This window comes from Nilaparvata lugens, chromosome 2 (genome assembly GCF_014356525.2).
Source record: "Nilaparvata lugens isolate BPH chromosome 2, ASM1435652v1, whole genome shotgun sequence".
In the NCBI taxonomy this organism is placed as follows: Eukaryota; Metazoa; Arthropoda; class Insecta; order Hemiptera; family Delphacidae; genus Nilaparvata; species Nilaparvata lugens.
The window spans coordinates 70,605,536-70,623,840 of record NC_052505.1 but is presented as its reverse complement, the minus strand read 5'-3'; the positions used below and the strand labels follow the sequence as shown (position 1 = coordinate 70,623,840).

The 18,305-nt window shown below is 32.7% G+C and overlaps 1 protein-coding gene across 1 annotated transcript in view; it reads left to right on the top strand.

Moving 5' to 3' along the window:
- Positions 1 to 18,305, top strand: part of LOC111043316 (Fanconi anemia group I protein) — a 43,228-nt gene that overhangs the window by 21,900 nt on the left and 3,023 nt on the right. Inside the window, exons 15-22 of the mRNA XM_039421599.1 lie at positions 100 to 242; positions 983 to 1,144; positions 2,166 to 2,511; positions 4,161 to 4,331; positions 6,221 to 6,407; positions 9,144 to 9,360; positions 10,510 to 10,582; positions 11,227 to 11,370. Of these exons, the coding sequence (XP_039277533.1) occupies positions 100 to 242; positions 983 to 1,144; positions 2,166 to 2,511; positions 4,161 to 4,331; positions 6,221 to 6,407; positions 9,144 to 9,360; positions 10,510 to 10,582; positions 11,227 to 11,370 (1,443 nt within the window). The remainder of the gene's footprint in view (positions 1 to 99; positions 243 to 982; positions 1,145 to 2,165; positions 2,512 to 4,160; positions 4,332 to 6,220; positions 6,408 to 9,143; positions 9,361 to 10,509; positions 10,583 to 11,226; positions 11,371 to 18,305) is intronic.

Sequence of the window (18,305 nt, the reverse complement as noted above, 5' to 3'; positions counted from 1 at the left end):
AGCTTATACATGCATCTAATGAATTCTAATCAAATTCATTTAAAGCTCTACTATTTAACTCCATTATAAGTAATAAAGACCACTTTATATATTTCTCAGAATTGCAAACCTAGCAAGAAGAAGGATGCCAATAAAAAGCCCAAAGAAAAGTCTGATTCTGGAAAGAAAGTTCCAACTTTCAAACCTCCCGAAACAATTCTCAATCTGCGCACGCTGAATCGTTTCTTAGAGCTTCTACTGTGGTAAGTAAGAATAATTATTATACGACATTTCTGAAAGAATCATCAACAGAATCTTCTATAATCTACTTATATCTACAGTATCTACAGAGAGAAACTTGTCTTGAAATTTAGCTATAGATAGCATTTGTAAATGGCTTCTGGTTCCGTTAATCATTATCACAATTGAAAAACTTTTCAATTATGCCTCTGCTATTCTGAAGCGATAGTACTGCTATCCTTAGCAAAATAAACTTGGAAACACCCATCAGGGAGTGCGTAAAACTGCCATCCAACGATGTTTCATCGAGCTCTACTGATGCCTTAGGTAGCCTAATATTATTTGATAGAAGTATACATATTCGTTGAACAATATCAATTTCAAATTCAGTAATTGCTTTACTAATCCCATTACATCTCAAGTATGATGATGTAATGTTTCAGCAGTTTTCAGGTTGATATTTCCTGTTCAAAAATAGTAGATGATAAAGATGAAACATATAGGATAAGTTAGATTTCGGTAGTTCTATGGTTGATGGGTTTCTTTATCCGAATAGTAAATTCGTATGGCTTTTGTTGGTGGGGAGTCGCTTACGGGAAGGTCTCACCTCGGCTGAATATTTAATTTAAACCGTCAATGGGCATTTTACGATTATCATATTCCAACCGGGACCGACAGTTTAACGACCCATCCGATAACACTGGTTCTTTTTTCCCTTTATCTTTCCTCTTATTATTATGTTTGTCGTCGTTTGCATTTACAGTGAAGATGTGGAATGGGTGAATAAAGAAGCAGTTGGAGAAATAAAAAATCGCAGATCGCTGATAAGATATGTGTTCCATGCCACCTGGGAAGCCATCCAGCACATCAGCAAAGACAAGCGAATGGGATCACGTGCTCTCAAAGATTGCTGTACTCTTGGCCGGTCAGTCATTACAAATACAATTCATCGTATCTCTGCTACAGTAGTTCTAAAATAGAAATTGAAATAATTTTCATTGTATTCAAAAATATGCATGATATAATACCTACAATATAATGCTATACTATTTACAAATAAAATAATAAAATAAAATATAATGATACATCCCCTTCCTGAAAATCTTAAAGCTTGATCTCTGGAAGGGAGTTCAAATAATATTACAAATACACAACAATAATAATTATAATCTGACAGACAAAATAATATAAAATCGAATCTACTATATACAGGGTGTTCTGAAAAAAGGTGCCAACACGTCAGGGATTGACCATACGTGATTCCTCTCATCATAAGAAGAAAAAAGTTCTAATTAACCTAGGTCAGAAACTGCTTAGTTACCAAGTTATACAGAGTGGAAGATTTCAGTTCCCCTGCCGAAACGAAGCCCTACGGGTACTTGTTGGCTGTTAAGATGTACAATTCAGCGTACATTATGTAAAATGAACTGAAAAATTGGATAAAAACGTTTCCAGACCTGTAGCTATAGTAATTTTTAAGATATGTGACGAAATTCGCGAAACTTTGTCCGGAAAAACAAGTTCCTTTGAGGTTTGAAGTGGATTTACTATGTTAAATGTACGATAAACACAACATATTTTTCTACAGAACTTGTAGAAAATTCAATTTCGAAGAGAAAGATGCAGAATAAGTCTATAATAGAAAAACGCAACCTGAAAAAAATAATCCTTAATTACATACAAAACACATGAAAAATAGACAAGATCTGTTAAGCTCTCTATTTTTATGAACACTCTGTAGAAATAAAGATAAACTTGAAACCTTGATGAGCTACAGTATCTATGTTCAAAATCTCCTATTTCCCAGAACTGTGAGCCACCCAGGTCACTCGATATAATTATTAGAGTAGACTATTATATTTTCATTCATGAATTTGACTATTCACTGTGTAATTTTGTGACATTATGCTGTTCTTGATAAATAAATATCTCTTCTTAACTTCCAGAATACTCCATAGAAGATGCCTGGCGCGTTACACAGAGTTGAGTGACTTCGACTCACCGGCAGCCGTACTGAGCGTGGAATGCTTCTCGGAACTGATGTCGTTCATAGTGACGCGACACAAGTCCAAGCTGCCAGCCTTCTTGGCCGAGATCGGCAAAGTGCCGACCGAGTCGGGCTTGTCGGCGCAACTGAAGCCGTTCGTTCGAATCTACCAGCAGCTGTTGGTCGACTCGGCCACCGACGAGGACACAGACCAATCCAACCTCAACAAACTGTTGCTCTCCGTTTTGAATGGATTGTCAACCATAGCCCTTCAACTGCCAGTGCATCAGTCGTTGTCCTTGAAGGTAACTGTCCCCTTAAACTGTCATGTTTGGATGAATATAATATTTCTTGATAATTTTTTTATTACGCGATTTAAAGAGATTTTAATGAGGCAACTTGAACTGTCACATTATTATAGAAAAGTATCTTTTTTATACTTTTTTATTTAAACACAACTAGTTTCAGCACTCATGCCATTTTCAAGTGTAAAATAATTATTGTCCTTTGACACTTGAAAATGGCATGAGTGCCGAAACTTGTGTTTAAATAAAAAAGTATAATAATAATATAATAATTATAATATAATAATAATTTATTGATTCTTCTTCACTTTCACAACAATTGAAAAAAACACAAAATAATTTGTATACATCATTATAAAGATGGTGCTTGTCATTTCTATAATAACTGAATATTAATATTTATATAAATGGGATAGCATGTTTTGAATACAATTAAATTAGAATTGTTAATTTATTTTTCCTCATACACTGGGATAAATAAACTTCAATAATGTTCAGTTAGGTTTTGTGTTGTGTGTAATGAATTCATTTGTTCTATGTATATTAATTGCTTTAAATGTTCCACTTTTCCTTGAGCCTTCTGTTACCAGTTGACAAAATAGATTTATATCGTGTAAATTTGTTCTCAATAGGATAGTAGTGTTTTTGTACTCTCAGGCTCATTTATATTACTCTCAGATGTAATTAGATATTTGACAGCATAAACCAAGTCCCTCTATTCTCTACGCAAGTACGAGCAATTTAGTATTATTATTTATTTCAGTATTAACTTAATCACTATATCGAATCAGTAATTCTTCTCGCATTGTGAAATGCACAGAATAAATAGTAGATTAATAGATTGGGACTTATAAATCATTGGCAAATCCTAATAATCCTTATATAGGCGGCAAGTAGGATGCTGAAAAATGAAATGAAAAAAAGTTCAAATGGATTAATAATAATTTTGTGATGATGTTGAAACTCCTGTAGCCATTTATTTTTCAATATGCACTTCACTGCTATCCCTGGTAAATAATCTGTTACATTTTTAATACTTTTTATCATTTGAGTTGTGTTTGAGAATAATATTTGTTGTACGAGAATCTTGTGTTTCTCGTATACCACTCACGTGAAACACTGATGAATTACCATACTACTCAAGTTCCATGTTATTATATTAGTTAATTTTATTATTATTAACATGTTATAATAATACTTCTATAAGTATAATAATACTTATGTATGGTGTATTTATTTATTTGAAAATATACATATTTGAGGGCACCAGGAACTAAATCCCATTATTGTCCTCATAACGCACACTGAGCAGTACAATTTGAAAAACAATGCATGAAAAATAAAATAACTAATACTATTGAGTTTCTGGAAAAAACTTGAAACAAATATAACACCTTGCGAACATGAAACTTATAGTAGCAGAATATAGAAGAAAAAGAAATGAATATGTAACTAATACTTATGAATTGAAGAAAAAAAACTGAAAAAGATAAAAACAAGAGAAAACAAAGCAGTGTAGTCTATCTTTAATAATTCTTCAATTACCCACATTACAAATATCTATGATGGGCCTGTCACATTAATTAATGGTAATTAACATTATAATGTTCATGTTGATTAGCTCAGTCAGTCTCCTTTTTATATTGCAGCTAACTGATTGGCTTTTAGAGTTTGGTCAGAAAAAGACGTTACCGCCAGGAGTTCATACGAAAACCTTCTTGAACCTCCTTCTGAATATGCTACTAAGATGCAAAACTGATGCATCACTCCTGGATAACATGGCGCTCCAGCTATGCCATATTTTTGGAACATATAATGATGTAAGTCTATTTTGAATTTGTCTCTTACCACATTCATATATCTAAGTATGCCAAGCTCAACGAACTGGCAACTTGGTTCACTAGGTCTATGGTCCTAGATTTGAACGTAGTGAACTGGAGTGCCATTTCGTTGAGAATGGCATTCTAAAGATGACTGTTCTTACTCGTTTGAAGATTTTTAACTTCTAATCATTTTCTTTTTAATATGAAAGTCCTTTTTGGAACAATGGCTATAGGCTTGTATACACAAGAAACAAAATACACAAACTTAGAACACCATAAAACTGTTCAAAACTCAATTTAAAACATTAAAAAATTCACTTAAACAGAAAAATATTCAGAGAGCACAAAATTACAACACACGCAGCCAGCCATAATTTTCAGAGAGAAGAAGGAAGCCTCGTCGTCAGAACAAAAACCACATCTCAAAATCATTGTCTACGTCATGGACACGTCACCAAAATTTATAAATTACAAGTTTAGAAATCACATTTTATATTTGTTCTCAATAAAACTTTATTTTGAAACTATTATTTTAAATTTTTATATATCATCTCAATTTAAATAATCCATTTATCTGTTAATTCTGTCAACTCAGCCTCGGTGACACCATGGAACATGCAACACAATCATTTACGATAATAAATTCTCAGTCAAAAAGTTGTCCGTAATCGATTACTCTGATATTTACTATAAAGTTTTATAGATCTCGAATTGAAGATTCGATTCCAATCGAGAAAAAATGTAATATTACAAGTTTCAGGAAAAAACTTGAAACAAATATAACACCTTGCGAACATGAAACTTATAGTAGCAGAATATAGAAGAAAAAGAAAGAAGTATGTAACTAATACTTATGAATTCAAGAAAAAAACTGAAAAAGATAAAAACAAGAGAAAACAAAGCAGTGTAGTCTATCTTTAATAATTCTTCAATTACCCACATTACAAACATCTATGATGGCCTGTCACATTAATTAATGGTAATTAACATTATAATGTTCATGTTGATTAGCTCAATCAGTCTCCTTTTTATATTGCAGCTAACTGATTGGCTTTTAGAGTTTGGTCAGAAAAAGACGTTACCGCCAGGAGTTCATACGAAAACCTTCTTGAACCTCCTTCTGAATATGCTACTAAGATGCAAAACTGATGCATCACTCCTGGATAACATGGCGCTCCAACTATGCCATATTTTTGGGACATATAATGATGTAAGTTCATTTTGAATTCGTTTCTTACCACATTAATATATCTAAGTGTGCCAAGCTCAACGAACTGGCAACGTGGTTCACTAGGTCTATGGTCCTAGATTTGAACGTAATGAACTGATCCATTTCGTTGAGAATGGCATTCTAAAGATGACTGTTCTTACTCGTTTGAAGATTTTTAACTTCTAATCATTTTCTTTTTAATATGAAAGTCCTTTTTGGAGCACTCGTTATTCTTTCTCTCGATATCACAGCAATACAAGTAAATGTTGTAAATGTCAACTTTCATAAAGTAAATTTGAAGGTTTAACAGTAGTAACGTGCAAAGATTGATTCATGTATCAAAGATTCATATATTTGTGCATCCTATTCTTTTGGGCTGTTGCAAATTTACTTGTTTAATAATCAACACTCAATTTTACATTTCCAATTCAATTTCATTTTCAATTATTTAATTTCCTGTGTTATATGTTGAATGTTGAATTTCTATCTGTATTTCTGATGAATGCTCAAATGATTTAGTCAGTTATGAATTAATTTACTAATTAATTAGTAAATATATACTATTTGATTATTAATTAGTAATTAATTTACTATTTAGGGATGAATTAATTAATTATACCAGTAAGTATTCATTTACTTAGTAGTATGTATTCAAGTAATGTTTTATTGGTTTCAGGAAGAAGTAGAAGAATGCAAGCTGAATCTATCTGTGCTGAATGAAGCAGTGGCATTCACTGCATTGCCTATGCTATGCAATACTCTCATCACGGTATTGGACAATATAAAATGGGTTCTCTTGAGACTGAGATCGGAAGTTTCAGTCCTCTCTCTCCCAGCATCCTCAGCAAGCAGTCCGAATTCAAGTAACTTCATTCATGCCTACTCGTATAATAATTTCGTTTTCAACTTCTATTTATTTATTTTTCATGTCTATTTTTGCGAGTACCATGTTTGGAAATTTGATGCAAATATACCATATATGGTCTTATCAGTTTGTACTGCAAAATAATTTTCTATTACTATGGATAAACTATAGAGAAACTATACAAACTACTTTAGTTTGTACTGAAAAATTAAAAATAAATTGCTAATACTATGGATGAACTATGGATGTTCGTCTGAATAACAGAAAGCATCTATGTGAGACTATTTGTCAATCTTATTCACTTTAACTAAAAATGTTTCATCACTTAAATTTCTAAACTCTTAAAATTTTTCAACCCAGAATTTTTTATCGCTTGCTGGCCTTCAGTTGATACCTCTCCATGAAATCTGATCCATTTTTAATTTTCAATGTTTTTATCTTCCAAAATTTCCATTGTTTGATTTTTTATTTAAACTTGTTCTTTATTTTTTTTTAATGAATAATGTTTTCCTTCATTAGAGGTTATTCAAAAACATGCTTAGCTGTTGTTACGTATTAAGTGAAAAGTTTGTTCAATTGAATCCACTTATTTTCAAATAAATACACGACATAATTAATCAATGCTTAGTAGTTTGTGATATGTCGTGGGTTTTGGAATTTAAGCATACTGTAAGGTGTGTTTTTTCAGCTCTACAGCCCAGTATGGGCTTTGGCCTCCTCCACAACATTCCTCCAAGCATCTCTGTCTTCAATCAATCTTCTCAATCCTCTATAACCCATCCTTATTAAATCATCCTTGATTTTCATCGTATTCTCGGTCTGCTAACTTTCCTTCTCGAGTAAATTTTCTCTTTCAGCATTATTTTTTAGCATTTTGTTTTCATTCATCCTGTAAACATGGCTGAACTCCGAACCATCTTAGTCTCTGTGCCTTTATAAAGCATACGATACTACGCCCTCCTATCAATGTTTCAAGCTCAGCATTAGTTCTCCTTCTCTTTCTTTCCTAACACTAAAAGGTTTTTAGAACATGATAAATCATATAATTCAATCTAAAAACAACTGAAAATATTCATCCTAGATGTATGACAACAGGTAGCAGTCAACGCACCTTTCAATTGTCCCAGGCTACGGAGGTTTTCAAATCCGGTTGGTTAACAGTTATGAATTCCATTCAATTTTATCGCTTATTGTCCCAGGCCATGGATGTTTTCAAATCCGGTTGGTTATAACTTACAAATCAGTTCTCTAGAACCACTATAGTTTAATTAAAAGAACTTCCGACTTGGAGGGATATGTGGAGCAGAGATATGAGGGAGGTGGAGAACCAGTTCAGCCAATTAGAGTAATGAATAGAGTCATAGAGACAAGTGCGGTTTCCAAGTTGTCAAAACAGGCTCAGTCGATTCAGTACTTGGAATGCGTATCATGAGGTGTTGAACACTCACTAGAGACTACAGAACGCCTACCGCTGTAGCACGGCAACATCGCCGCCGCGTTATCCCTTCTTTTCTCTGCTCTTCATTAGAGTGATGGATAGAGTCAGTAGAGACAAGTGCGGTTGCCAAGTTGTCAAAACAGGCTCAGTCGATTCCAGTGGCAGCTGGTGTAAATATAGTTTAGAGGTTGCAGATATCAATCCTAACTTACATAGTAAATGAGAAAGCAATAAATAGGGATTATTAAATCGTCATTACATAGAATTACCGTATATTATTTTTTCTCTCAACATAATTCCAAGTCACTGTAAGAGATAATAAGAAAAGGAATAAGTTACAAGATTCAAAGAATAAAATAGAAACAGAAAACCCGAAACCGTTTTACATAAATCAGTCTTAATTATTAGCCTGAAAATACAATAATTTATATATTTTTATCTGCCGCTTGTACTTATGCGCTCACGCAAACCCAATTTTACAGCTTGTGTGGAATTTTCAAGATTTGGAGGTCTTCCAAACTTTCCTAGTTCAATTTCATTCTTATTTGCTATTAAACTAAATAAATCATCCAATAAATTTTAAATAGAATAAATATAGCTTTTGTTTATTACACGATCACTTACATATTATCCTCGTTTATTACACATCACTTATACAATCCTCAAATCAAAACAAACAAAACTTTTCAATGTGGTCTGTCGACTGTAGTGTGATACTATTGACTATCGATACAAAGGCATTCTTCATAGATCGAAATTGTTGGTATCGAATCGTTAGTTTCTATAGAATGACTGCAGGAACTAATGAGAATGCTTGTAGGAACGCTGCAACCATGCCATCCTCAAAAAGCCATCCGTTGTCATAGCAACCAACTGGTTTGCCAGCACTTTAGGCTTCCAATGTTACTCTTCCATATAAGCGACAAGCGACGCGTCATAGGGGGTTGCAAATGCCATTGATATAGAGAATATATATATCATATATAGAGAATATATAACTATATATATCAATGGCAAATGCTATGCGTTCCTTCTTCGGACCGCGCAAATTCAAAATGTTCAACTATCTGTTCTGCCTTTCTGCTGTATGAATTTTGTCGGAATTGAGAAAATAATTTTCAATAATATGACTCAAATTGAAGTGTTATTAAGACGTTTTAAAAAAGGAAAATCTCTTTCTATTGCCTGATTTGTTCGGGGTTGTGCAACCTTGCAACCTTAAGACGAGCCGCCACTGGTCAATTCAGTGCTTTCAGAGAGAAGACTAGGAATGCATGTTTGATTTTGGTTCGGCAGGACGAACAAGCCGCAAGCAGAGAGAGAAGGAGCTGGTGCACGAGGCTGGCATCTGCGTGAACGTGGCGCAGACCATCGCCAGTCTGTCGGTGTCGCCGGGCGCATGCACAGACGCCGTCTTCCAGCTGCTCACACGCACCTACACCACACTCACCGACATCACCAAGTACTTCACTGCCACCTGCTCTCCGCAGACGCCTGCCTACCAGGAGGCCAGGTCATTCAATCACTCCATATTCCATTCAAACATTTTATGCTCTATGAATAAACTCACAGCAATGTTGACAACCACTTTTCAATTATCAACATTTATATTGATAAAACATAAAGATATAATCAAATATAACGTATTTATTAGGATAAAAACACGAACATTATCTTTTTACCAATTTATTTTTCAAAAGCCAACATTGTTTGTTTTTATCTTATTAAACTGTCATATACCGTAACTTCGACATTCCCATGTATCATAACTTCGCAATCTTCACCAGGTGCGAAGATACTGTATTTTATACTGTTAGGATACTGTAATACTGTATTACAGGTTAGGATACCAGGTCAAGATTGCGAAGTTATATAAGGTGGCAATTTAGTTGGCAGTTTGATAAGATGAAAACAAACAAAGCAAAATATATAAATAAAAATGTGAAGTGAACATCCCTAAGCATACGTTCGTGTGGGGTGTACTTCTACTAATAAAACTTAATTTAGAGCATAAACAATACATTTTATTTAGTTACGGTAGCCGATATTTATCAGATAAATACATTTGTGAAAAAGTTACGTTTTAAAAGATACAGAGATTAAATCTAAAATAGAAAGGATGCAGTTCAAAGATTAATATTAGGATAATTTATTATTGAAGATAATCATCTTACAATTCTCGGGAACTATTCACTCTATGTTAAATATGTTATTTAGAGCTACATTATTTTCGTAACACATTGAGTCGTTTATTCACTGGAATCTTTCAACAATATTTATTAATCTACTTATCTATTTATTCATTTTCTATTGGATAAACGAGTACCCTTATTTCTGTTTCCCCTAAGACAGTTTCAGCTAATAATTCCATTCTCAAGAAATGAGAAATAATTTTATTCATTTGTTTTGAATAATAAATTCATTCATCTCGTATGTTGACTAATATATTATTTATATTACTTTTACATGTAATACCATAGTTGGCAAGGTATTTTCCCCTCTTTATTCCAGCACATTACATCATATTTTAGCAATTCTGTCTTATTTTTATTGTGTTATATTACTGTGTTATTATAACTGTTATTGTAATATGTTTTTTTTCGTATATTGTATTTTCTTATTGAATTGAATTTAATTAAAAACAAGTGAAAATCAATTTCAGGTTTGGAAAAGTGGTAAAACTTGCTGGATTCCATCTATCCACTCGAGTTGGCGAATTGATTCTGTACGTTGAGGTATGGTGATCATTATTTTCTTTATACTTCATATAATAATATAGTTGTCTATTTCGTAAGCTATCAGTTGATCTATTTGAATGAGTAAGTAGGATAATTATAATTTTATTGTCTTTCAACATTATAGTAGTTATAGACAATGTCAGAAAAACAAATTGTAGCTCATCAGGAAACAGTCATAACATAATTGAATCACTTCACTTTTATTCTTCTATTAATTTTATAATTTGAAAATCACTGGAAAAATTGTTCATTGATTACTATTTTGGAGATTGTCAGTTTCTGTTTCATTTAGTTTCATCCTTGTTGAGTGGTCTTGATTTGCTAGTTTCATATGTGGCTTATGTTTTGTTTATTCCTATTCTGATTTTTTCTCATTCCATTTTGATTCCTTAAAATACAAAAAGTGTTCATTGGCTTCTTATTGGTATTATTTCTATAATGTGTTTTTATACACTGTTGACTGATTGGTCCTCTGCGTCTCTGTCCACGCCACAATCAATAAACAGGTGACTTCATTTCTGGAGCATTGCATTCTTCTTATGAGAAGATAGTAATCAGTGTTATTGAGCTTTTCTGAGTATTTTACTGTCTAAGATAGGTCAATTAGGGTTTGTTTATTGACAAATAACTATTTTTTTCAGGATCCAGTCAATGAGAAAGAGAACAAGAAGAAAGAGAGCCAGATCGTTCGCGAAGCTAGAAAACTGACTCAATACATTCCTAAGCTGGTTTCAGAACTAGAACATTTCAATAGATGTGTAAACATTCTTAGTACCAAGTGTAAGGTAAGATTGCAATTCAATTATTCATTTTTCAAATGTAAGCCATGAATTGAATCCTTATCAACTGCCCAAGCACAGATTTGTCTTAACTATGATGCAATAGAATAGAATAAACTTAGAGATAGAATGACTAGATGAGATGCAATAGAGATAGAATGACTTTTATTTGTTGACGTGGCGAAGTTTGGACAGTAATGTCTACTCTACCACTTAACCATGTCATTTGCAAAAAATACAAATACAATACAAAATATACAGAGATAAAAAGAAATTGAAACATAAAAATGACAATAAAATTTCTTCCTTCTTTCTTGGAGTTATCATTATGCTGACTGACATTGTCTCTCTCACCTGTCGTTCTGAAAAAAACATCTGATTCAATTATGCAGTTTTCCTTATTTGAAGAAAACCCTCTCCAATTCGTTTTACAGGTTGGTGAATTAAAAGTTTCATACTTTAATTATGATTTGTGATTTTGAATAAAATAAAAAAAAATAATAAAAAAATGTAATGAATATGAGGTTTAATATCGGAAAATAAAAGTAATAGAAAAAAAGTGTTTTTCAATAAACTAAATCACTTCACTGCTGAAAGAGAAGGCAAAAAGTATTTAAATAAATTAAGTAGACAGGCTACTGAAGAAAATTAACGATTCAGATCAGTAAAAAATGGAATCAAAGATGAATTTGTCGCAATCTTCCTGCGAACATGAAATCAATCACTATTTGTGATTTTGGCCTAGTGGTTTAAAGCGTCGCATTTTGAAAATCATACCTTGAACAGTACATGAATTATTATTTATTCTATGAAAAGACTCTACTAACCTCTGATAATACAATGTGCTAGTTTATTAACATTATAAAATGTTCAACTTTGCCTCACTAAAGGATAAGTTATTTTTTCTTGGCTTTTCGAAAAATATACCGTATTTAATGTGAAAATATTGTTAACTAGTGACCCCCTGGTTTGGAGAACTCCCCCATGAACTGTTGTATTGTAATCTTTGAAACCAGCAACTTATAATTATACAGAGTTGGAAAAAATTATGGAAACAGCTAAATATTTCTTTCACAAGAATAATTTGACAGGTTCCATTGGGGATCCTATTAGACATGAAAAATCACCCTACACATATATTACTCTGTCGCTTCAACAATTTTGCCCCTCATATCAATTCAAATTCATTTTTTTTTTTTAAAGAGAAGGTTATGTGATCATGATTTCAATACAGAGTCCCAAAAGAAAATGAATGGCGAAAACCGCACATTGATATCTCAACCCTTATCAGTTAGTAGTTGATGTTAAAGTTGTAAATCATGTTGCCATTTAACCAGCTGAAATTATATAAGCGCATGACGTACTGTGTGTGTGATAGCTTTTAAATAGCCTCAGCTGATGTTATGAATGGGTCCGTATCACAGAGACAAGTTCTCACAGAGACAAGTAGTGTTTTTGAACGATATTAGTGTCACAGAGACAAGTTTCATAGGAACAAGTAGTTTTATAAATGGCAGTCTCACAGGAACAAGTTCCCACAGAGACAAGTTGAGTCTCACAGAGACAAGGTGAGTCTCACAGAGACAAGGTGAGTCTCACAGAGACAAGGTCTGTTTCACTGGAACAAGTAGTGTCAGTGGAACAAGAAGAGGGGTAGAGTCCCATTCGAACAAGTGTAGTGTCACAGAGACAAGGTCAGTCTCACAGGAACAAGGTTGGTGTGGTGTGTTGCCTACACATGAAGATGAAGGCATTCCATTTGCTCTAATAAATTGGATGTCATCTGTTTTTTAATATATATACATATATATGGTGACATGAATAGAATAGAATGACTGCCTTTATTTTTCTTAGAAAGCGAAGTTAGGGCACAGTCGACCCTCTCTTACACTCAACTCTCTATCAAGTATTATAACAATACGAAAAAAAATAAATACAAATAATATGATTAAAAACAAACAATAGTTAAGTTATCTACTTATTTAAAATAATAACAAATTTTAAATTATTGAAAAGAAAGAGAAAAAAATGACATTGAGAATAATACATAACAATGCTGAATGATAGTATTTTCTGATACTTCATCACTTTAGTAAAAAATAAGACACTACAGAATACAATACAGTAGGCCTACATAGCAACTGAAGTGTTTGCTATACATTTCATTTCCTACTTATTATCACTATGTAAATCTCGAAGTGGATAAGTAAATTACATTATGATTTATTTAAATAGTAAAATAGAATCTTCCTTCAATCAACAAACAACGTCACAAACAACGCTCCTTCAATCCACATGACATACATATATAAATATATAATTTACATATGTTAATAATGTGGTGACATCATTTGAAGCCAGCTTTAAACGTTTCTCCTGTGGAGAAAAAATGATGAATTTAGTAGACTGTTTAGTGGATCCTAGACATTCAGATTCAAATCTATACATAACAATTGATTCCCCTTTTCATCCAGGATATTTGTGGTTTCTTAAAATTTCGATTTATTGACCTAGCGAAATGAGTTCTAAGATTCAAGTCGACGGCTTTGCATTTCTCTTTATGTTTATATGTTCCGCAATTACGGCGAAACGCAGCAATAGATTACCATGAAATTTGACAGGTATATTTCTTTTTAAATTGTGCCTCGACGTATATACAAGGTTTTTTGAAAATTTTGCATTTTAAGGTTAATACAATAGGTAAAGTCTCCTTCGAACGCCAATATTACAGTAAAAATCAGAATAGAATCATCCATAATAATTCAGCTGTTGAGTGGATTTTTAATTGCATGCAATAACGCATGCAATTAATATATCAATGTACTTAGTAAAAGATCAGCTGTCGTGTTGACTATTCATTGCATGCAATGACGCATGCAATTAATAACGGAAAGAAAACATAGTATTTTCTCTCGACCTTCATCTGCTTTCAACTCGGTCTGACTGTTGCCAGTAAGTTGGAGGAGATTAGATTTTGATGTTAGCATATTTTTGATACACTAACCCCAACAGTATTTGGGGTTTATTAATTATTAGCCGTTTTCACACCGACATCTTGCCGACACAACATACAAACAGGATTTACTCTTATGGACAGTATGAGACGAGGCTGTGTTTTATAACTGCGCGAGGTCTACTGTTCATAGAACTAGTCCAGGATTAAAATGTTGTTTTACCAAAATCATCAAATATTTAATAATTCGATACAATGATACATGTACAAATGTAAAGCTGACTTGCACCGAGGTAGAATCAATTAATCTTAAATAATTGAAATATATTTCAAGTTGTCAGGCTTCATTAATTCATTGAACACCTATTTTATCATTATGTGTTACCAGAACCTATTAGAATTATGTAGATTGCCTTTAATGAATAAATTGAGTTCCATGTAAATGTATTATTTCCACCAAACTCCAAAATAACTATTTCAATGTGACTTTTAATTGTTCAGTCAATATAAAATAATTTTGATTCTGCAGTAACTTATACATAAGTGATATCAATGTAAGAAAGAACAGATTATATACTTCTAGATGAATGTAACAATATTGGAAAGATGTTATCCAACGGTATTTGAATACACCCCTGACTGTTACTGTATGGGAGTACCACCAGTAATCTATAAGTTTTCAATTCGTCAAAAGAGTGGTTATAGATAAAATAGTGTACTCAACGGTTATAATCTTCTCCTATCTATATTTTTTCTCCTTATTATTGTTCATCTTCTTCCTGCCGCCAAAGTGCAGTACTTTATACCTGGCAATAGAATTTTTAGAAATAGAAGCATTTGGTTAACTTTGGTTTTACGCTTCAGTGAACATAGTCTATGAGCAGGGTAGTTCTACCTGGACACCACCGATGACAAATTGACCGGGCTTTCCAGAAGTACCTAACGGGAAACATTTGCTTTGTTTCATGAAAGCAAGGCATTGTAATACTGAATGAGTATTTATAGTTCTATAAAGCAAGGCCTTTTGGTTCTAATACCCGAGACGTCAGTCTGCAGATTGTTGTTATGGAATGCAGAAAACTTCTTTCACCAACCTTAGACAATAAATGCTGTTTCAAAAGATTGAAAAGATAGCATGCCGCTTCCAAAATCTATGGATATGGTTTATGTATATATATATATATATATATTATATATATATATATATATATATATATATATATATATATCTGTGAGTGTAGCGTAAGGGACACACTATTATTCACCCACCATATAGCATATAATATATCGAACTCTGTGACTCCCACTCAACCACATCACTCTCTTACACATACCTTTCCTTCGGGCACTCTATCTCGCACTCTCTCTCTCTCTCATGATAATGAAATAAAACGCAGATTTCTGTCTTTGACACTAATATCATGCTTTAGTTAGATCAATTATGTTTCAATTGCCATCTAAATCTAGGTGAACTATTTGTAACACATAAACTAATAATTGAAACCACCCTAAATAAACCTTGATTAGTCTCAACCGATATGGTTTACAGTAACTTTAAGGACATGACAATAAGACAATAATTGTGGGTTGGAAACGTAATTTTGAATATTTATTATAATAAAATATAATCCCATTTTTCTGGTGCTCCAAACTCGTTATTTAATAATAAACCTACAGTTTAAGAGCCATCACTGATAAATATGTCACTTAGTATAAATACAGAAGAACAAAAATCATAAACCTTACTCCGGGACACTTTCTCATTAATTCTTAATTCTCGTATAGCCTATGTGTGTGATAAACGAAATTTGAATTTGAAATCACAACATTTTTGAAAAACATACAGTTTTGAATTACGTGCTTATTCTACGGAAATTGAAACCCCTTTCTTAGCTGGCGTCTAGGAATAAGAAATATATTGACCGATAAATACAAACAATTTGGATGTTGATTAGGCGAATAGGCCTTGTCTAAAGGATTCAGCTTATAGTCTGTTATACAATAAATGAGCAATTCAATTCATAACATCTTAGTAGTCATCTTATGAATAGTGTAATCATTCATCAAATCAGTCTTATCAAGTCATAATTATCATCACCCAGTACAATTGAATAAATTAAGTCATACATTGAAAAAAGACATAAACTATTCATAAACTCACAGCACTGAATATCATATTTTCAACAATTTGAAAATTAATTTACGGAACAATAAGCATTTTCATTCAGAATTACATTTAGTGCGTTTTTTAATTTATTCAGAGGCAAGTTTCTTCTAATATAAGATAAAGGCAGATTATTGAACATGGAGTACACTAGATAGGAATAAATTTCAAGCTCTTACTCAATCTGACATTAGGAGTTACAATACTCTAGTAGTCCAGATAACAGTAGACCTCACCGAACATTCAGCCATCTACTAGAAATGCTATCTACTAGGAATAAAGTCATTTTAATAATATCAGGGTTTTTTTAAAATGTTTGCCAATGGCCCCACTAAGAAATCTGATCAGGCTGGTTGGAGACTTCCAATCAACCATACATTACATTACATTACATTACCAGGGCTACCAGACATTGTTTTGCAGTAGTCGTACTATATCATAATGGAAAAAGTAGAACTTTGATATGAAAGTAATGAACTCACTCCGCTACAAATAAAATCTATTGGTGTGCTAATCTAAATGTTGCACTACTTCAATCCTGTAAAAATGAATACCGGTATAATACTTATCCTGAATTGATGGAATCCCAAGTCCCATTGCGCTTATGATAATTTTAAATGTTACTTTATTAACTCAGTAAGTTCAGAAAGTTATTGCTCAGTTGAATCAGAGCTACGATTAAAAAGATGATTTGGGAATTATCAAGTGGCACTTTTTGTTTTTCACTGGGATTTTCATTTTGTAACATGTAGAGACGCTTGTAGAACAACAATCTGTTAAATTTTTTATGGGAAAGATTTCATGAGAAAATTATGTTTTTCATTGACATTATCATCCGTAACTCGGAACGCCATGATAAATCTTGGCATCTAAAGCTGCGTTTACACCAAAGTTATTAACGAAATGTTAATAACTTAATCCTCACAGATTATTATAGATTGAACGGCACATGAAAAACACATATGTTCATCATGTGTATGATAAGTTATGTTCAATCTAATAGAATCTATAGAATCTATTGGTGTTGACGCAGCTTTACTCTGTGACTGTCTGGAGTTAATATTATATCAATTTGAATTTACAATTCGAGACCGCAGCTCGGAAAAAGAAGAGATGATTAGCTCATAATATCGGGGACCGAGCTTCGCTCAGGAGTACAAAAGCATAAACAATTTATTACGAAAGAAGGAATTATAATGAAAAACCATTTTGGCCATGTGGTTTTTAAGAAGCGGTGATGAATAGGTCAGTGGTAGGCTATTTGGCTTTTATATATTCCATTTCATATTCATATTGATTATTCTTTCGGGTTGAAGGTTATATGTATACGTATTAGATATATTGGAATAGTTATCTTGGAGTTTGGTAGAAATATATTACATTTGCATAGAACTCAATTTATTTATTTATTCAAGTTATCTTCTATCTAATTCTAATAGGTTACCAACCCATCCCTATCTTATATGATAAACCTTCAATCATAATCATATACCTGCATGATTAAAAAACAGCAGACATTCAATTTACTAGAACAAATAATGGACTGCCTTCAAGTTCAGATGTAGGCAACACGCCTAACTTCTTCCTACATTCGCTACCTTGTCTCTATGACACAGACCTTGCTTCTGTGAAACACCTTGTTCCAGTGGGAACTTGCTTCTGTGAGACTGCCATTTATAACGCTACTACTTTGGACGGAAACCTTGTCTCTATGAAACTGCTTGTCTCTGTGGGAACTTGTTCCTGTGAGACTGCCATTTATAAAATACTTGCTCCTGTGAAACTTGTCTCTGTGACACTAATATCGTTCAAAAAACACTACTT